The sequence below is a fragment of the Diabrotica undecimpunctata genome, chromosome 10, assembly GCF_040954645.1.
Source record: "Diabrotica undecimpunctata isolate CICGRU chromosome 10, icDiaUnde3, whole genome shotgun sequence".
Taxonomy (NCBI): Eukaryota; Metazoa; Arthropoda; class Insecta; order Coleoptera; family Chrysomelidae; genus Diabrotica; species Diabrotica undecimpunctata.
In genome coordinates, this window is record NC_092812.1 from 67,535,339 (window position 1) to 67,557,824 (window position 22,486).

General features: G+C 32.8%; 2 protein-coding genes across 4 annotated transcripts in view; one reads left to right on the forward strand and one right to left on the reverse strand.

Moving 5' to 3' along the window:
* The window catches only part of Teh1 (tipE homolog 1 phospholipid transfer protein), a 174,715-nt gene that overhangs the window by 100,868 nt on the left and 51,361 nt on the right, over positions 1 to 22,486 (forward strand). The window lies entirely within an intron of this gene.
* cv-c (RhoGTPase activating protein) overlaps positions 1 to 22,486 on the reverse strand; it is a 195,908-nt gene that overhangs the window by 36,003 nt on the left and 137,419 nt on the right. For all 3 annotated transcript variants that reach the window (XM_072546484.1, XM_072546485.1, XM_072546486.1), the window contains exons 4-6: positions 11,559 to 11,837; positions 7,668 to 7,710; positions 1,318 to 1,389 (exon numbers count right to left, since the gene is read on the reverse strand). In XM_072546484.1, coding sequence (XP_072402585.1) covers positions 1,318 to 1,389; positions 7,668 to 7,710; positions 11,559 to 11,837 — 394 coding nt within the window. The remainder of the gene's footprint in view (positions 1 to 1,317; positions 1,390 to 7,667; positions 7,711 to 11,558; positions 11,838 to 22,486) is intronic.

Genomic DNA, 22,486 nt, shown 5'->3' on the forward strand with positions numbered 1-22,486 from the left:
TCTATTCTAAAGCCCACAGAGAAGAACAAACAGATAGAAGATGGAACTTGAAGAAGAAGAAGGCCGGAAGTAGGAAGATGGCGACAGACATGAACAGCCTACAGACACTTGTATGACACTATGGATGTAATTAATAGTTTGTCTTTAATAAATAATATATTCAGAAATTGGTGGTCAATTCTAACAAAAAGAGAGACAGAAGACAGAGAGACATCCCACAGAGAAGAACAAACAGATAGAAGATTGAACCTGAGGAAGAAGAAGGCCTTCTATTATTTTATCCAATAATAAATTAAAAAGGAAAGACTCGAGCTTTTTTCGTGCGTGGGTATATTTTCTGCTGTTTGTGTACGTACTTTTATTTAGTGATATTTGTTTATACAAAATATATTTCATTAATGAGCAAAAAAAAGTACCTATATGGAAATGGGGCAGACCACATATGAAGACATACAATTCAAGACTACCACAAACAACGAGAGTAAAGAGTATTCCTTCAAAAAGGTGACGGAGTTTGAGTATCTAGGAGTAACCCTAACAAGGGGAAGAAAGCCAAGAAATTGATACAAGGATTTCGAGAGGAAGGAAGACGGTAAGAGCTCTACACAAACTACTAAGGGAAAACAAATCTCCAGACAAGCAAAATTGAGATTATACCGAAAAGTGATCCAACCCACTCTCCTGTACGGAAGCGAAACATGGGCTGTGAACAAAAGTCAAGAAAATATGCTGAACAACATCTGGGAACGGAGTATTTTAAGATATATATATATATATATATATAAAACGGTCTGAAAGTACAAATAAATAAATGTGTGTACCATGACATGTCACGTCATTCAGTATGTTGACGGCTACTACCGATCCGTTCAAATAGGGATTCCATAGCCTCCTTAAATTACGTTTTTTCGGTGGCACTATATATAAATATAAACGCAGAGATTGAGATGGCTTGGACACACAGAGATAAGGAAAAACGACCTACTGATTAAGGTCACCAGATGGAAGCCAAAAAGTGAAAGGCTAAGGAGAAGACCCAGAGAGAGATGTGAGGAGCAGTTCATGGGGGATATCAAAATCCTGAAAGTGAGAAACTGGAGGGAACTATGCACAGATCGACATGAGTGGAAGAAAATTGTAACGAAAGCCAAGTTATACAACAAACTCTGATAATGCACAAGAAGAATGCGGAGTGGTTCAGTGCAATCCGCGAATCTGCGAGCTCTATGTAAGAGCAGCAAACATTCCATCAAGAATGAAAGGCTTTGATGAAGATGATATATAAATATAGTCATAATCTTGCAATCATTTACTCACCTTCATAAAACTGAGCATACTGTGGAAATCCTGTTGCACGTAACCACTTACAGGCTTCTGCTGCTTCAATTTCTGAAAAAAAAAAAAAAACAAAAAATAAGTTAAATTTTGTACTCTCCAATGTTTTAAGATAACTGTAGTGTTTTAAATTTAATAAACATTTACCTATTAAATTTATGTTTGTACGTGGTACATTTTTCCAAAAGTTAAACATTTTTCACTTTTTTAATATTAAAACCATTGAATCAACTTTGGCAACTATTTGCACTCTTACTAGTATGATTTAACAATTACATCTAAAGATATTACCAGTCCCCACTAGGTTGAATTTTCCGAAGTCGTTTCGGTTATCTCAGTAATGATTGGCGTTTTATTATACTTCCATTGTGAATATTTTCTGGTAAACGATTCGCAGAAAACATTCCTATTTTATTAGGGATTTGTTTATACTTTTGTTATTACCATGTGCCATACATATTGTAAAAGCTTGTGAATCACTTTTGAAGACAATTAAAAGGTGTGATAACACATATTTAAACTAAAAAAGTAATAAAGAACCATAACTGAAATCAATTTAAAGCTTTCAAATGTACTGCTAGAGAATTTTCAGGTCCAGTTTTCACATTTTTCTAAATAATTGCTTCTTTTCGTTGTCACACATCTTTGAAACCCTAACGACAAACATTTTTTTTTCAAAATTGTTGAAATTTGCTGGACGTTTTGTATCTTTTTCGACTGGTATAATCATAGTGAAGCAACGAGAGAATCACTATACTCCGTGACCAATGACAGTCTTCTTCTGCTGCCTGATGTTTGGAAATACAACCACAGCAGTTCTTTTTTAAGCGGGTAACAATTTCCTTCCTCGACAAACACTGACACATGGACCTTTGGGGTGGTTAACTGCCAGGGGGCACGAGAAAATGTCTACCGCCTTAAAATTACATAATGTATTTGTTTTTAATTATCAATGTGATAATCATAAACAAATGTTTTTGATTATCACGAATATCTTTCAAAGTTCTGTCCAGTCACTGTAATGACCTCTTGTGCGTCAATGTACATTAATTCTAAACGATTAATTTGCATACCTATAAAATCTTTACAATTGCTCTATTTTTGGCGATATTTTGATCTGGTGTTTCATTCATTTGTTTGTTTAATGATAATTTCAAAGCAAAATGTGCAATTCATCCGCCTGTTAAAGTTGCAGATATTTCAGATGAATCCAACGCTAGAGCTACTGGGATCTAATCCTTGCCAATAACAATAAAATTATCAATCAAAGAAGTAAATTTCACCAGATCCAATGTTCACAGCTTCTATCAAAGTATCGTACGCAATCTCTTGTTGTTTATTCCATTATAGAAAATTTATACGAACTATTTGAGCAAATCCTTCAGTGTTAAACTGTTGTTTTCTTTGTAACTGTTGTTCTCTTTCATAAAGTCACAAAGAAAATAAATAACATTTATTTACCGTCAGATATTAATGGTGCGTCATAAATAGAATTTTATTCTATTTGATTTCATTTTATTCTATTTTAGTCTATTTTATTTTTATTTAATTCTATTTTGTTTTATTTTCTTCTATTTTATGCTACTTTATTCCAGTTTATTCTAATTTATTTTATTTTGTTTTAATTTATTTTATTTTACTCCATTTTATTCTACTATATTCTATTTTATTTTATTCTATTTTATTCTAAATTATTTTATTTTTATTTTTATTTAATTTAATTTTATTTTATCCTATTTTATTCTATTTTACTCTATTTTATTTTAATTTTATTCTATTTGCTTCCATTTTATACTATTTTATTCTATTTTATTCTATTTTATTCTATTTTACTCTATTTTATTCTATTTTATTTTAATTTAATTTTATTTTGTTTTATTTTATTTGTTGCTGTTGGTGATCATTCAGTACTTTGCGTTGTGTTTTCTCTCGTGAAATAAAGTTGTTATCCATTCACCAGGTAAATATCTAAATTAACTACAGTAGTATGACGTTTTTGTATGAAAAATGAAGAGATGCTCCAAACCGCTTTATCTTCGCATATGATATGTTGAAACTTCATTGTTATTATTTGGAGCAGTAATACCAAGTTATGTCAATCTATCAATACTGACATTTATTTTGTTAATCATAGTATAGCGCCATCTATTAGTTATATTGCGATTTAAAATGAGAGAAAAAGTGTTTTTTACGTCTTTCGTTACAATTTTTCGAAAATTATCTTTTACACAAACCTTCTCCTGATAATAGCAAATACAAAAAAAAAATTATTCAATTTAGTGAACTCGTTCTGAAGTTATGCGCGTACAAAATATTTTTTTTATTTATTGCATATAGCTAACCAGTGGAAATTTTCTATCCAGTGTGATGTTGAGGATTATAAAAATGCAGACCGGAACCGTTTTAAATTCTCTAACAAACAATACCCCTCAGTTAGGTAATCTTAAATTAAAAATCAATATCGAAAGAGTTATCACAGGCATAAAAGAACTCATAAACCAAGGAATTGATTTATCAATCCCCAATATCGAAGTCAATTGTTCCAGAGTAGCTCTCCCATAACACATAACTAACAAAAAAGAAGACGTCTCCGTCAATATACAAATTCTCGAAATACCTTAATCAAAACCGAATACACGCAAATATGCAACCGACTTGTGGCGGCCAAACGTTCATAACGACGTTGCTTTTTGATCCTGGGATGTCGGCTCTTCCTATCATTGCGAAGCAGAATTCGCCAAGCGTTAGAATATCGTGAGACAGGTTAGTTTTACCCTACTGATGACTCGCCGTTGCAATAGTAATCCTGCTCAGTACGAGAGGAACCGAAGGGAATTGTGGGATTATGGCTGAAAGCCTCTAAGGCCGTATCCTTTCTAGTCCAAGGTTACATCAGACACATTTTGAAGGAACATCGTGGGATTTATTGTTGATGCCTTTATTTTAATGCACGATGCCATACCGCACGAGTCACCACCACCTATCTGACTAAGATCGGTATACCTACAATAAATTGGCCTGGTTTGATCCCGGACATAAATCTAATAGAGCATGTTTGGGATGAGCTTAAACGAAGGGTCCGGGACAGAAATCATGCACCAAGGAGCATAATGGAAGTGAGAGCTGTGCTTAATGATGAATGGGAAGCAATGCCTCAAGAATTTATTAGAAAAGTCATCCGATCCATGCAAAATCGATTGGAAAGTGTAATTAGGAGTAGAGGTGGTAATATCTAAAATACTGAAAAATAAAAAATTCATTTTGTAATTGATGATTTCTCTGTTCATAACGATTTTCTTGCGTTAGTTCAAATGATGAATATTTAGAAAACTCTGTTCATATTGCATACTGTTTTTATAATGCGTCTTCCAAATAAGGCAATAGCAGTTTTTGTAAGTTCAATATTAAAGTTAGTGTTTGCACATTACATCTTTTTATTTTCATACTTCTTACATTAAAACAGAAGGTGTAATTTCAAATATCGCTTTTGAGTCGATTGTCTAATACGTTCGTGGAATATTAAAAAAAATTTATTATAAAAAATATATGATATTAAAATAAAGATGATTAAGAGTGATTTTAAAATAAATGTTATTAGTTAGTAACGTTTTAATTGCAGCAAAAAAAATATCGCAAATATTAACAAAATTTTTCGATTCCCCAGATAAATAAAAAAAAAATAGCGAAATTGGTCCATATTTACCGGAGATATGATAAATTTTTCCAAGCGCCGGGGATTTGAAGTTCCAAATGAAGTTTTTTTCTAGCCAGGCCGACAGGAGAAGAGTTAACCCACCACCGAGCCAATTCGGGTATTTACAAAAACAGTCAACTTTATGTTTTTTGACTATAAATACCGATTTTTTTAAAATAAAAATTATATTCTTATAAAACATTGACTTTTAACTAGTGAATGATGACGATTTTAACTCTTAATTGTTATAAACAAAGTAGCTATGCCTTTTTAAACAAATTTAAGCTAACTCCACTTCTACTGGTTGTAAAAAACGTTTTTTTAATCTTTGTCAGAGTTCAGCTATCAGAATCAATAAGCTAAAAATCTGTATAATGGATAGGGAGCGCATTCAGCTTAATTAATTTATAACGCAAAACTTGCCTCTACTTATAGGCAATATATAAGGGGTTGAGCCATTTTTTAATCAAATAATTTACTTCTACATAAAAATACACTTACCGGCACGAAAAACGGAGCACTTGCATTTTTAAAATAAAAACTTATTATAAACTTTTAAAATTATTATTATAATAACGTAAACACAAACGAAACAAACTGTTTTAAGTAATTTCTAATAAAACTTTAACTTTTAAACAAAGAACACTGTTTCAGTAGATAATAATTTAAAAATTATGGAAAAAACGTAATAAATGTTGTAACAAAATGACGCTCAATTAATGAAAACTTAAATCATGTGTCCGGACAACTGATTTTAATAATGAATGTTTCCTCTACGTGCTCAAATTATTGCCTGAATTCTCATTGGCATGCCTAAAATTAAATAAGAAATGTCCTGTTGAAGAATAAGTTCCCATTCCTTTAAAAGGGCTTCTTGTGACTGATTTAAAGTTAAAGGGGCAGGAACACGACTTCGTATCCTTATCCTAAGTATGTCCCAAACATGTTCAATTGGGTTTGCATCTGGACTCAATGCTGGTCAATCCATTACAGGAATGTTTACTTCATTTAAAAACTGTTGAGTGATTCTCGCACTGTGAGGCTTGGCATTACCATGGATCAGAACAAAGTCATTTCCAATAAAACCAGCATAGGCACAACAAAATCTTGGAGAATTTTATCAATGTACCTGGATCTGTTATGGAGCCTCTCGGAACGATATACAATTCTGTACGTGCCTCTAGAGAAATTCCAGCCCACACCATAACTAAGCCCCCTTGATAGCCTTCCCTAAGACTGAAGGTACATTATGCAAAATACTCATGTGGTCTTCGCCATACTCTCTCTTGTCATCTGGAGACCGCAAGGTAAACCTGGACTCATCAGTAAATAAAACGTGCCTCCAATTATTTGCAGTAAAATAAGCATGGTTTTTGGCAAACTGAAGCAGAGAAGTTGTAGGCCTGTTGAAGGTTTGCGACTGCTTACATTTGCTTCCCCAAGCCTTCGTCTAATTGTTAGTCTATTTACGTTAGTATTCCGGACGTACTGCAGTTGATTTCGGATTTGTACAGCCGTGGCACGACGATCTCAGAGACTTGATTTGAATTGATTCGACTTGAAAGTTTACTCACATCAACAAGAACAAAAGAATAACAATAGAATACCGACACCTACCTTTGCACTTTTAAAAGTGATAAGAATAGTGTATTTTTATTTCTGATTTTTTATGCATTTTTTTTTTCGAATAAACATTTAAATTTTATTAGAAATTACTTAAAACAGTTTCGCTTGTGTTTACGTCATTATAATAATAAACGTTTAAACAGAATTAAAATTTTATGTTTTTATTTTAAAAATACAAGTGCTCCGCTTTTTATGCCGGTGAGTGTATAATCGACCAAGAAAAGAATCCGTTTAGAATTAGATCTCCATCTTAAAAAAAAGTTCTGGTCCTGCAAAATTTATAAACTTTTAAGAATTTTTATAAACAATTAAACCTATCTCGAAAACTAATTGACAGATTTGATCTTACGAAGTGTCATTCGATTTGTAATTAAAAGAGCTACAACATAATGATTTTTGCATAAAAAACAAGAATTTTAACAAAAGATAGTTCAAAAATAAAAAATAGCGAAAAATTGACATTTTTGGACCTTTAATCATTAATTTTGCATAATTTATTAGGTCAAATTTAATGAAGCATAGCTTAAATTAAATCTTTTTCTATGTACTTTCATAATATTTTACACACTTTATTCTAAAATTTTGATTTGATATAATAAAAATAATAATAATCAAAAAACATTGTTTTTGCACCTTAAAAGTGCCATAACAACAGTATGGAGTTACACGCATTTGGAGGTTACTCCAGGCATTGCCCTTCATAACGCTGTGCTGCTTCAAAAATTCACTAATTAATGCTCAAAACCATTAATTTTTGTCTCTATAGCTTGAATTAGTAGTATTTTGAAAGGGAGAGGGAGGTTTTGTTTTATTTTTGGTAAGATTGGTATATATCTAAGGTGTCTGAACGGGGTACTAACAGAACCAACCTGCGATTTTGTGCGTTCGCATCTGGCGCCATAGTTGCTCGGCCTTGCGGACAGGCCAATTATCATTTACTTTAACACTTAAACTACGGAAAAACTTGTATTCCTTAACACGAATGGACATATTAGATAAAGCATCTACTCACCAGCCAGGTGTCGATCGGACTGTGAACGGCACTGCTTGTTCACCTGAAATTATAAAATTACTTAAGCATGGCCTCCCATCTGGATAATATCGCTACTGAGTTTAGCAACTTCAAAGGCGTTATATACTACCTAACTCATTTACGCATGATTAATGCTATCTAACAGGGCGAATCGTAAATATATTTGTATAAATCGTTGTAAAATATAATATGCAATAGAATTAAAGCAAAATAATTATCCTTGTACGTCATTGATTCAACTCCGTCATAGGTAAATAATAAAATACAATTCAACAAATAGGTCGCCTAAATTTAGATATATTAAAGCTGTGTTATTTTTATTCCAAACAGGAACTCTACATTTCTCAAAAAACAAAAAAAAATCTTTTTATATTTATTTATATAGGCATACAGTCTGCTTATTTTTTAATGTCCCTCTATTTTTGTATTAATACTTCTTAATGTATGGAATAGAGTTTCCGCAGCGTAAGTCTTTGTTGGTCTAACAACTGTTTTGTAAATTGTGCTTTTAACTTGTCTCCTTAAATTATTATTCCTCTATATTGCATCCAAAACAGATCTTAAATGCCCATGGCTTAAAGTTTTTTAATTAATTATCTCTACTTTACTCTATCCATGGTCGGAGTATTCCAGTTCCTTATTTTTTGTTTTTATAACTGCAACTTACAAGCCTTAGCCACTTTTACAGTAAAGTTTATATTTATTTTTATTTTCTTCGCTTGGGCTGTTTAGATACTTTTGTCTTGCTTAGTGTCTGCTGTCCAAGCTTTGGGTATAATCTGCTTTAAACTATTCCTTTTCCGTCTTTCTCCTTTTCTTTACTTGATCTAATCGCTTCTTCTTCTTTGACTTTTTCCTATTACGAGTTTGTCGTTTTCGTCTTCCACATCTTTCTATTCTCCCAGTAACCTTCTCTGAAGTCTCTATCTATAATAGCATTTCCTATGTACGTTTTCCCTTTTTTAGCAGGTCTTCCTCTCCGTCTTCTTCCCGGCGGGTCCCAATCCAATATTTTTTTCGGCCATCTATGCTCTGACATTCTTTGTACATGCGCGTACCACTGCAACGCTCTGTTTTCCCAACTTTTTTGTAATTCTACTTCCATTCTGTTCCATATTTCATCTGTTGTTATTCTATCCACTCGGATGATTTGTAGACATCTTCCCATAAAGTCCAATTCAACTGTTCTTATATTATTTCGTATTGTTGTTGTCATTGGACATACTTCCGTTCCATATAGGGTAATATTCAGCACTATGCTCTTAAAGATGCTTTTTTTATTTTCTTTGGTTAGAGTGTTGTTCCATATCAATCCATTGAGTGGTTTCATGGCTTGTTTTCCCTGTGCTATTTTTATTTCTATATATTTCATACAATTACCATCTTGGCTCATCATTGACCCTAAATACTTAAAAGTCTTACTTCTTCTAAACTTAAGTTTAAATCTGCAACCTTGGATCCAATACATAAGTATTCGGTCTTACACATATATATCCACCATAGCTCATATTCTATCCTTAATTTCCTTGTCATATATTCCATGATGTCCTCCCTGATAGTTCTCCTGATATTATATATATATATATATATATATATATATATATATATATATATATATATATATATATATATATATATATATATATATATATATATATATATATATATATATATATATATATGAAATAAAAGCCATATATTATGGCATTGGTGCACAAATTAGCACAACCTTTAAACGTCTGAATCGGAATCAATAGAACGATATAACAGTTATTTCAATGTCTCTACTTCGTCGTCAAACCAAAAAGTCTAACTAATGTTTCCAAAGTCTTCCCTACTAACATATGAACTAACATATGGAACTGAAACATGATCTTTTAACAACAACATAGTCCACAAACTCCAAGTGACTCAGAGAGCTATGGAACGGAGAATGCTCAACATTAAGCTAACTGATGGCAAGTCCAATGAAAAAATAAAAAGACAAAAGTTACAGATGTAATCCAAAACATTACCATGTTAAAACGAAACTGGGCAGGACACATGGACACAATGGAAGACAACCGTTGGACGAAACAAGAAGAGTAGAGATAGACCTCAAACCAGATGGACTGATGACATCAAGCGAATGGCTGGTCACGAATGGATTCAGAAAACAATAAACAGAAATTAATGGACACACCTAAGGGAGGCTTATATCCGATAATGGAGGGAATAGCTGTTGATGGTGATGATAATATGAGCGAGGTAGCTGACGAATATGTATTAATTTTGAAGTCAACCAGCTCTATAGTGGGCCAAGTCTTGTGTCACAGACGAAAAGGGCTAGAATGAGTTCGTTGAGACTGGAACGCATGTTCAGCTACATATGTCCAAAGAGAGTATATCAGCAAATACATCAACATAGCAGACCAAGAATTATGATGCTAGATGACGTAAAAAACTATCTCTAGCAGTTAAGCATAAGACAATGGTGACGCAGACCCCAAGAACATAGTTCAGTACGCCAAAGCACTTCAACGACCGTAGCGTTATTGGATGATGATGTTGTTAAATAATGAATTAAGGATAGTCATTCTTAGACAGCCAGGTATTGATGATAAAGACCTACGCTTCATTAAAAATCTTTGCTGGTATCAACGTGCAAACATTAGGATTGACCATCAGGATAATTCGGACGAGCTTCAAATACGAAGAGGAGTAATACAGGGCTTCATTTTGTGCACTCTAATATTTAACATCTATTCGAAGCTCGTTTTCAATGAAGCATTGGATAGTGTTTAATGTTGTATCAAAATTAATGGAATAAATATTGATAATTTAAGATACGCGGATTACGTGGTGTTAATTGCAAATATTTACGAAGAACTTTAACATCTGATTAATAGGATTACCACGACAAGTACTGAATATGGACTGAAACTAAACACCACAAAGATAAAGGTGATGGTTGACAGTAAAACGCCAATACAACCAGAAGTGGTAACAGCTTAAGGAGAACAATTGGAGAGAACCAACAGTATCACTTATCTTGGTTGTAATCTAAATGAGAGCTGGAACATGCGCAACGAAATTATAATATGTATAGAGAAGGTTAGAGCTGTATTTTTTAAGATGAAGAAAATATTACGTGGACAATATATTAGTTTAAGACTGAAAATTAGATTAGTAAGATGTTATGTGTTCTCTACTCCTTTATACGGTATCGAAGGTTGGATTTTAAGGGATACACTTCTAAAAAACTTGAATTCTTTGAAATATGGGTGTATCACAGAATTCTGCGAATAAGTTGGATAGATAGAGTTTGTAACGAGGTTGTTTTGCAGCGGATGGGAAAACTTACGAAAGTGTTCAGAACAGTTAAAAATCGCAAACTGGAATATTTTGGCGATGTTATGATGATAATAATACACTTTATTTAATAATATAAGGCAAGGTAGACGGAAGAAGAGGGCCAGGTTGAAGAAGAATGTCATCATTTTAGAAACCTGAGGGAATGGTTAAACATATCCTCTACATATCTTTTCCGAGCTGCCGTCAAAACCATTAGTATAGCCAATTTAATAGCCAACGCACGATAATAGAGCACACAGGAGGAAAAAGGTGATAATTCAGTATATTTCTCAGCTGGAATCGGTTGTCAACTTGGAATGCAATATTTTGTAAATATAAACTAAGTCAATATGCATATTTTTTTGTAGAACAGGACGCCCTTTTAATATGTGCCTATGTATAATTATTCATATTTAATAAAGCTTTGAGTTGATACAAAATACTACCATTGATCGAATATCCGAATATATTCCGATATTCAATCAACGATACTACTGACTTTCAGCAAAGTAATTTTTTAACTGATTCACTCTGTACCTTATCATATTTAGTTTTCAACACCGGCGTAGAGGAAAATTTCGATCCCAATATTGTTTTCCTTTCGATGTTTTTCACGAAGGTTGGTAATTGAGACGGGGATGGAGAAAGGCTATTGATTTCTTCAAAACAGTCGCTGTCGGATTCAGATGCTGAGGTAAAACACGGCGACGAGGAATAATCTGATGCCCATGTGAGACTTGTGTAACTGGGGGAGAGTGAATCTGGTGATGTTTGGGTACTGACGTCGTGATGGACGGTGCGGTGGTTTTCTGCAATCTGAAAAAGATAAAATTGATTTAAATATTATTTAATCATTGCTTTATTTTTAATTGATGACTTTATTCTTACTATTGATACTATTTTTAGGTAACTAATATACAAACGAGATATTATTATGTCTCGATCCTGTAGCAGAATATGCACTGTGACGAAGTTTTGAGTACTGCATTAATAGACAAATAAATTTTTTTTTGGCATAGACTTTTAGGCATTCAGCCAGACTCAACATGGTAGAAATGGTTGTTATATTAAAATAAATAGGTATACAAAACAATAAACAGGTAAACAGGGTCACTCTCTTCTCGCCTAGGGGCCCATCAAGACATTTTTTTTTTAAAACATACAACACTAGGCCACGGTAAGAAAGGAATTTAACAATTGGGTTAAAAACAAAGGTTACTTTATTAACTAATGTATAATTATTTATATGGTTATTTTACTATCTTTTAAAAACATAACTAAGGAATCATATACTGCTCTCGAGTCTAGAGATAATAAGTACTGAAGTTTCCAAGGGGCTAATATATTGTATTTATGTAAATTATTTATTAATCTGGATTAAATTATTGTATTTCTGGGGCAACTGAAAAATATATGATCTAGGTTTCTTTCTTCTGTACAAAATTCACACTGATCGTTATCTAAAACCTTAAGTTCAAATAAATGTTTGGGGTAACAAGCATGTCCAAATCTCAGTCTAATGATCGTGGTAACATATTTTCTAGGTACATTAAAAAACTTATACCAAGAAGTTTTAGGAATATCTGTTTGAAGAGAAGTGTATTTGTTTGGGCTAACAATGAAATATTCCTTCCATATATTATCCCACCTTTGGTATAAGCTTAATTTTAAGGAAGCCAGAAAGTCGCAAGCCGTGATTTTATACGAAGTTTCCCTACCAGACAAAATACTTTCTCTTGCTAATTGGTCTACATGTTCATTATTTTCCAAACCTATATGTGCTTTAATCCAAACAAAGAGTACATTTTTGCCCCTTGTTACTACCTTTTGTTTGATATCCTTAATTTTGTAAATATAAGGGCAACTGTACGTATTTGGCAATCCCGGTTTCCCAATAGAGGTCAAAACTGATTAACAATCTGATAATATCACTATATGGTCCGAGTTACTTTCTGTTGCATAAAGTAAGGCCTCATATATTGCAAGAACTTCTGCTGTAAAAATAGAGGTCTGGGAGTTCAACTTAAATGTGCGTTCTATTCGTTCCAACGGGATAAAAAAAACCGCATCCAGTGCCGTTTGATGATTTGGAAGCATCGGTATATATAACGACGGAGTTTTCGAATTCTGATAATATTGTGTGAATAATCTTTCTATTTATGTGTATATTGTCACTATATTTTGGAACCATGATATCTGTATTTGAACAATATGTTGCATATGAGATGTTTTAAAGTGTATACGTAGCTTTATCTATCTCTTTTAATGCTTCCATATTATGTTGCAGAGCTTCGCAGACTAAAGGCGATTTCTTTTTTTCCCAGTATTTAGTAGACAAATCATAGCAATTCAGAGTGATGAGCTTTTTTGTATAAGGATTGATTTTTTATATATGTCTTTACCAGAAATTTTTCGGTCAGGAAGTTTCGTCTGATATTTAAAGGTGGTTCCAAGACTTGGGTTCCAAATACAAGGGTTGAATTGGTGTGGACTTCATAGCACACATGTACGTAAGGCTAAATTGTGTATTACGTTAATTTTATTTAGCAATACATTACTGGCTGATCCATAAAATATGCTTCCGTAATCCAAAATAGAGCGAATATACGCTCTGTAAAATAATAAATTTACGTCTACATCAGCACCCCACTACGTTTTATTAATCGATTTAAGGAAATTTATTCCCTTGTTGAATTTGTTTAACATATCCTCAATATGATCCTTCCAAGTCAAATGTTTGTCAAGTGTCATCCCTAAATATTTGACCTTATTTTTTAGTGGATATTGATGCTCTCCCAATTTAATTATTTGATCGTTAGGTTTATAATGTCTGGTAAAAATGCAAACCTGAGATTTATTGCAAGATAATTCAAAATTGTTTTTATGGAGCCATTTTTTAAGTAGTTGATAGATACTATCCAAGTTTTTAATTGCTTTTTCATATTCTTTGTGTTCTGTGTAAATGCAGAAATCATCTGCGTATTGTATGAGGTTGAATGGTATGTTATTTATTTTAATATTGTACAAATCCGCTACGTACAAATTAAACAGGATAGGGCTCAATACAGAAAACGGAGGTAATCCTTTGTTTACGATTCTGGGACCTATGAGCATTTGTTCTTTTCTTAAATAAACTAATCTGTTTGAATAAAGATTAACAATACTAGCGGCAAATTGAGCTGGAATTTGAAATATTCTTGTCATTTTTTTTAAGTGCTGTTAGACACACGGAGTCATAAGCACCTTCTATATCGAGAAATAATGCTGGTAAGTAATTGTTTCGGGAATAATTGTTTTAAATGTCTACAACTAGGGAAGCCAATGCATCCAAAGTACCAAAACCTTTCCTGAATCCGTATTGTTCTTTGTGTAGAAAGTTCTGCTCTAGTAACCACTATTCTAACCTAGCCTTAATTATCCTCTCTAGAGTTTTTTGTACACAAGATAATAAAGATATGGGTCTGTAAGCTTCAACTAATTTTAGATTTTTCCCAGGTTTGGGTATAGGGATGACAATAATATGTTTGAAGCCTTCTCTAATTATCTGATTAAAAATATTTAGAAGTAACTCTTGTGCATTATTTGGTATATTCAATAGCATAATATATTTGATTTCATCATAACCAGGAGAAGTGTTGGGACGATCACTAAGGGCACAGTCCAATTCTAGCATAGTTAACGGTTTTAAGAGAAAATGACTATGATTCGGATTGAATAATATTAAATCTTCGTGATTTTTCACATATGGTGGTGCAAATCGAAGTAGGCGACGTTTCTTTATTTAATTTTGAGCACCAGTCAACCCAGCTTTGTTTGGCTTTCGATTTCAATAATTTCTTAGCGTGAGCACTAGCTTGTTTACATTTAATAAAATATTCAACTGATGGATCTTGCTTGTATTTTATTAATGCATTTTTCCTTTTTGCAACAATTAGATCACATTCTGCATCCCACCACGGTGAAGGAGTCCGTTTCTTACACTTAAAGGGTTTAGATTGGCAAATAGATTGTGTGGATACCTTTAGTGTGTGGGAACCTTTATTGATACAGTCTAATAAAAAACTATATTTTTCTTCCGCCCTTTTATTTCCATACTCATATCCCATTCTTCATTTAGTTCGTAACCTAAGTACTGATATCTGTGCATCGTGCCTAAAAGTTTTCCTTTATCATAAACACTGTCTTTCTCAATCTTGTTCTTGCTTACCACCATATTTTTTTTTTATTTGTATTCAGTGCCATTCCATACGTTTCGCAGTATTGGGTAATGCGATCAACCAAGATCTGTAGTCCTTCTCTGCTGTCCGCAAGGAGTATTGTGTCATCAGCATATCTAAGATTATTCAGAAGTGCTCCGTTAATAAATATGCCTTCATTTACGTCTTCTAATGCCTCTTTAAACAATTTTTCTGAATACATATTAAAAAGTAAAGGGGAAAGCACACATCCTTGTCTTAACTTTCTATTATTGTTTTATAAATTCTTCTTTTATTTTCTTTTGTTATTTTATTATTCCACAATAGTCCGTGTAGCTGTCTAGTATCTGCTCATATTTGGCCAATCCTAGAATGTACTTTTTCGTTACTCCCTGCTTTTGATGTTATTTGTACCCCCAAGTATTCGAAGGTTTCAGTTGATTTTATAGTTCCCATTCCAATTTGTAAGCTTTCTGATTTTTCTACTGTAACTAAATACTCGGTTTTTTATATATTAATTGTAAGGCCCCACTTGGTGTACTACTCCTCCAGTTTTCTAAGCATATAGTCTATAACGCTCTCGTCTTCAGCTAGAATGGCTTGGTCGTCAGCAAAGTGTATCGTGTACAATCTCTCAATGCCCATATTGCAGCATTTTCTTCTCCATACTGAGAGCGCCTCATTCAGATATATTTTGAAGAGTGTAGTTGCTATGTGGCAGCCTTGCTTTAGATCCTTACTAATAGGAATTTCTCTAGTTAATTTGTTTCCAGTTTTAATGTTTACTGTTATATATTTGTAAAGCTGTCATACTGCTTTTATATTTTATTTATTTATTCCTTGTTTTTCCATTGCTACCCAGAGCATTAAAAGTGGTACACTATGTTATGCCTTTGTCAGATCTTTAAAGACTACTTTTATGAGTTGAAAGGTTGTGGGCTAATCTTTTCTCAATAACCTGCTTTAGAGAAAATATGCTGTCCATACAGGATCTTCCTGCATGAAAGACATTTTGTTCTTCTACATCTGTCATCTCTTTTTCAATTTTATTTTTTATTATTTTTCCATAGAGTCTTGAGAGTGAATTTATGACACTTGTAGTTTGAATAATTTTTTCTATCTCCTTTTTTGCAGATGTTGTTCATATGTGCTTTTGTCCACTCCGGTGGTAAGTCATGTACTTTATAGAATGAGGTGAAGACATACGCCAGTATTTCCCGCAATACTTGTGAGCTGTGTTTTAATAATTCGTTCGGTATACCTTGCGGTCCTCATGCTTTTCGATATTTTAGACTTTGTATTGCATCTTCGACTTCATCATCATCATTGGCTTTTACAACTCTTCGTGAGTTTTTGCCGCGTTTACTATTGCCTTCCATTGATTCCGATCCTCTGCTATTATTTCCCATGGCCTTACTTCCATCTTCTCCAGGTCTTCCCTGACTGCGTCTTTCCACCTTTTTCTAGGCCTTCCTGTCGATCTTCTACCATCTGGTCTTTCCCAAAACACATTGCTAATCAGTCTGTCGTCATCACTCCGTACCACGTGGCCTGCCCATCTTAATCTATTGGCTTTTATGTATCTTACGATGTTTCCTTTCCCGAAGAGAGTCTCTATTTCATTGTTGTATCTGCTCCTCCATTCATTTGTCACGCTGTCCCTGCAAGGACCATATATAATTCGCAGGATTTTGCGTTTCCATACTAATAGCTTATTGATTTCTTTCTTTCTCAATGTCCATGTTTCACTTCCATATGTCACTGCTGGTCGTATTATGGTTTTGTACATTTGGATTTTGGCACGCCTTGAGAGAAGCTTTGACCTCATTAGATGTTGAACGGCAAAGAATGATTTATTACCCGCCAGTATTCGTATTTCAACCTCCCGTTCTCCTGTGTTTTCACTAGTAATTGTTGCTCCTAGGTATTTGAATTCTTTGACCACCTCAAAATTATGATCGTTTATGGTAATGTTTTGTCTTATTCGCTGTCGTTCCTTTTTTGATACGACCATGTATTTAGTTTTTTCTTCGTTTATTTTCAGGCCTACGCTTAGTGTTGCTTCTTCAAAGTTCGATACTATATCCTTAACTTCCAGTGTTGTCTGTGCTACTGCATCTACATCATCTGCAAATGCGAGAATAATCTTTGCTCCTCTGGCAGTTATGTCTGGTTTGACTCTGGTATAGATTTTTCGCATTGCATATTCCAATGCTAGGTTAAATAGTAATGGGGACAGCGGGTCTCCCAGTCTGAGTCCGGTGCTTATGACAATAGCCTTTGAAGTTTTGCCTCCTATTCTAATTTGTGCAAAGGAATTGTTGACACACATTCACGCAATCATGGTCAGCTTCTTTGGTACGCCTAACTCCATCATTGCACTCCACAGTTTTAAGCGATCTATGGAATCATATGATTGTTTGAAATCTATGAAGATCTGGTGTACTTCTTTATTATATTCCCAATACTTTTCTTCATCTTCGACTTCCTGTACTGTTATTTCATCGTCTTCACCGTATTCCACTTCATATGTTGTTGTAATGGTGTTCGTGAATTGCGGTCTTGTTTCAGTCAGAAGTTTTTAGTAATGTTCGATCCAAGATGTTTCTTCTGTTAAATCTATTGTACTCACTTCTTTTCTGTTTGTTCTCAGGTTTTTTACCGTTTTCCATGCTTCTCTTGATCTTGTCGGCCTTATATATTTGTTGAGCTCTTTGCATTTACTTTCCCAGGAAACATTTTTGCTTTAGTTACTAGATTTTTTACTTCTCTGTTTGATCTTGCGTATATTCATCTATCATCTGGGTCGTTTGTTTGCATCCTCTTCTGATATGCTTGTTTCTTGTTGTGTACTGCATTAGCGATGTTATTTATCCACCACAATGAAGTATCCTTTTTGTTCCTTTGAATCGTGCCGAGTGCTTCATAAGCTGCTTCATTGACTTTATTTATTATCCAAACAGATTTAATATTTAAGCAAAGCCAACTGTATTTTAAATACTAACTTAATGATGTGATATGTAATTGTGATTTGATTTTATTATTTTATTGCTTTTAACTTACATACTCTTTAATTAAACTACTCATAATAAATTAGCAACCTTTATAGTTGGTAAATAAAGAAAAGGAGCTTTCTACTGGAAGAGGCCCCTACATGCTATGTAAATAAACAAATTACTTATTATTCTTTATTTTAGAAAGTTTTTACATGAACAAAACGAACTAATTTTTTAAGACCGGACCTGAATTTTTTTAGTTTCAGACAAATCGAAATTACTGTTCAAAAGCTATAAGAAATAACATTCAAAATTCACACTCGCCCTGTATATTATTAAAATATCCGAGCAAACACTTTTTATTGGCCATTTGAGAACTGGGCACTCCCCATAGGGATCTTCATACTTGAAAATGTAACATCCATTGGCTATTTGTAAAAATCCCGCAAAAAAGTTAAATTCCTAGAACCAATTAAGTACAAAATTTTTATCAGTATTTACTTTCAATAGTATATATTTATTTACAACACCCCATTTGTTAAAATTTTGTAAGATATATTGTACACAACCCTAGCTTTTTTCAGGTGGCGCCATTAAAAAAGCCATTTACGAATGTTAAATAAACACACAATATTTAATCGGTATTTTTAGCTAGCTTCAATAATTTTTCGGTAATTAATTATTTAAAAACACGCGAAAAATATAATTTTTGTGGTTTTGTCATTAAAGATAAGTTTAATTACATTAACTAAGATAAGAACAGCGAATGTTATCGCTAAATGGAAATATAAACTTAACAATACTGATAGGGTTACCTACTTTGTGTGGAAACTATATATTTAAATATTTTTGGTTTTAAAAGTCGTAAACAGAAGCTTACACGAACAATAGACGCTATTTAAATACATAATATTTATTAACTTGGCAAGTAAATAGGCAAACAAATAAGACGTGTCACACTTCAAACCACGTTGCTTTGGACGGTGGGAAATTCTGTAACTCAGTAGTCGCTACAGTCGCTTCAAAGAAAAGATTTCAAACCAAAAAAATTAAGGAATCCACAAGCATGCACCAATTATGTGCTACACTATCCATCCTATCAATCAAAAGCACTGCCAACTGGATTTGTTTTAAGGATCTGGATTAAAACAGACATTACAAAAACAGACATCACAAAAAACAAATCCATTAAAAAATGGATTTGTTTTAAGGAACAACCCCAAATGTTTGATAGACATATGTATAGATGCAGGATTTAACCTTTTTTTTAGTTACAACTTTATACTAATATCTGAAGACTAATATAAAAATTGCCAGAGATTTTTAGAGTGAAACAATAAAATCCATAGTCAGAGAAATTATTTGGATTAGTCGAAAACGATGTCTAGAAAAACTAGACTAAATTAATACAAAGAATCACCTGGATCATGAAATAGTTACAGACAAAGCAATAAAAATCATAGCTTTTATAATAAGTGTTGCCACCAGAGGAGTTTGCTCTTTGGCACAGTGGAAAGTGACCAAAGTGGCCGAAAGCGTATGAATACTAAAACCTGGAAAAACACTAATAAACCAGGGAAATAAGTCTTTAACATGACTTTTGTATCTGTTTCTGTATGGACCGACGTTTCTTGATATAGGAGTCTTTATTCTTTTTCCTTTATTACTATTTAACTGTATCCTACTTCTTCTTCTTCTTCAGGTACCATCTCCGCTACGGAGGTTGGCAATCATCATAGCTATTTTAATTTTTGAGGCAGTAGCTCTAAAAAGTTGTTTTGAGCTGCATCCAAACCATTCTCTCAGGTTCTTGAGCCATGAAATTCGTCTTCTTCTGATGCTTCTTCTGCCATCTATCTTTCCTTGCATTATGAGTCGCAGGATCTCATACTTCTCGCCCCTCATCACATGTCCGAGATACTGTAGCTTTCTTTCTTTAATTGTTAGTTCAACTTCCTTCTCTTTACCTATTCTTCTCAGTACTTCATTGTTCGTAACTCTATCTACCCAGGAAACCCTCATAATTCTTCTATAGGTCCACATTTCAAAGGCGTTAAGTCGTCTCATTGTGTCTAGATTTAACGTCCATGATTCCACTACATAGTATAGTACACTGTATACGTAACATTTTGTTAGGCGTACTTTAAGAGCTAATGTTAAATCTTTGCCACATAGGACCTGACCTTGAAATGATGATAATAGCCAGTTTACTGCTATGTCTTATTCTTCAAATACTTGTACTGTATTTTAAGCTCATTTTGTAAAAAATCTGACTAATGTTTTAAAAAAATATTTATTTCGTTGCATTTATTCCTGAAAAAGTCGGTTTATTATTTATTTCTGCAGATATACTGAGTAATAATGACACTTGACACTTATTTATTACTCTCCCTTACTACCAAATTAAGTTTAATTAATAAAATCAATACAGTATTGCCCAAAATAAACAGTACTGAAACTGAAACATATATGTCGCTTTGTGCGCGCTGTCATATTCAAATTAACTAGTATAGACATGTCAAGTAATCCTTTAACAATTAATTATTAAGGCCTAATCGTTAAAAATGGTGTTGAGTACAGAGGAGAAAGTGTTTCTTATGGAGCAAGTCTGCAATACGTGTGTGATCAATTCACACAACAGTTTAATAAACGTGTTTTTGAGCGAATCTTGGAAAATCCGAAAGCCAGCCAGACAAGAACAGCGTTGCATCTTGGCTTAAAACGAACTTCCTTGCAAAGAATCCCGAAGGAGATGGCTGCATTTTCGTATGTGATTCAGGTACATCAATAATTACATCCCAGGGATTATCACAGTAGAGTGGAATATTGGGCCAGAATTCTTGCATTAGAGTATGAAAATCCTGAATTTTTGAAAAATGTATGGTTTTCAGACGAAGCACGTTTTCATTTTAGTCCAGTTACTGAGGCTTAAAATATGGTAATACCTCCGAATTTTTTATAACTGCATCGATTTCTTTAAAAAATTTCAAATTAAGCTTATCTTACCCTCCACTTAAAAGTTTTTAAGGGGTGAAAACTACCCCTTATTGAAGAAACTGGGAAAACACTATTTAATTTTTTATGCACTTAAATCTTGTTTATTCGCATAAGGTAAATATTGTAATGTGTTCTCTAATATAAAAATTAATTATTCACAATTTTCAACCCTTAAAACCCTTAAAAGCTAATACTTGTTATAAAAATAATATGAAAAAATGTCGTAGCAGCTTGAGACATTTCAATTATGTTTAAATACAAATAAAAATTAATACCCTAGCTATACAATAATATTTTATTTATTGGAAATTTTCAACCCTTACAACCACCCTTATGGCAAAAATGGATTAAAAATGAATTAAAAAATATTTTTATCGGTTTGAAACATTTCTTGAGTACATTTTATTAAACAAAAATTAATTTCTTGCTTATAAAATAACCTTTTATTATAATTTCAACATTTCAACCCTCACAACTAACCCCTGTTTTAAAAAATTAAAATAATATATTTTTATTAATCTGAAACATTTCTTGAGTGCATTTTATTAAACAAAAATTAATTTCTTGCTTATAAAATAACATTTTATTATAATTTCAACATTTCTATCCTGACAACCACCCCCTTTGTCAAAAATGAATTAAAAAATATTTTTAACGATTAAACATTTTTAGAGTGCATTATTTGTAGACAAAAATGAATTTTTTACATAAAATGAGCCTACTTTTTTCAACCCTTACAAGCACCCCTTTTGATGAAAATAAAATCCTTAAATCCTTAACTTAGACATGGACATAAATAGAGAGAGAGAGAGAGAGAGAGAGAGAGAGAGAGATACATAGATGCATATGTATATATTAAATGTCTATTAGTTCCATCGAAATGCTCCAATGCTCCAAATTATAAAATTTTTCCATGCTCCAAAATTTATTCTAAAAAGTACTATTGGTTTTTTTACAATAACTCGGTTAATTTTGATGCTACAACATGCATAAAAAAACGATTTTACAGGTAATTAACGGGCTATAAGTATAGGAATGTTAAAACATTCTAAAGTCCTTCATGTTTAAAGGGTCAAAGGGTCGGAGACCAGTGGTTCATGCGCTATAAAGCAAACTTCAACCAACTACATCTCCGTTATTTTTTAAGCTACAAAAAAAATTAAAAAATGAACATTTTTGTTGAAAAAAAAACCTATTTTTTTATATTCTGTCATCTTTTACGTATCTTTTATAGTTTTGAAGTTGAAGTTATTATAAAAAAAAGATTTTTTTTTTA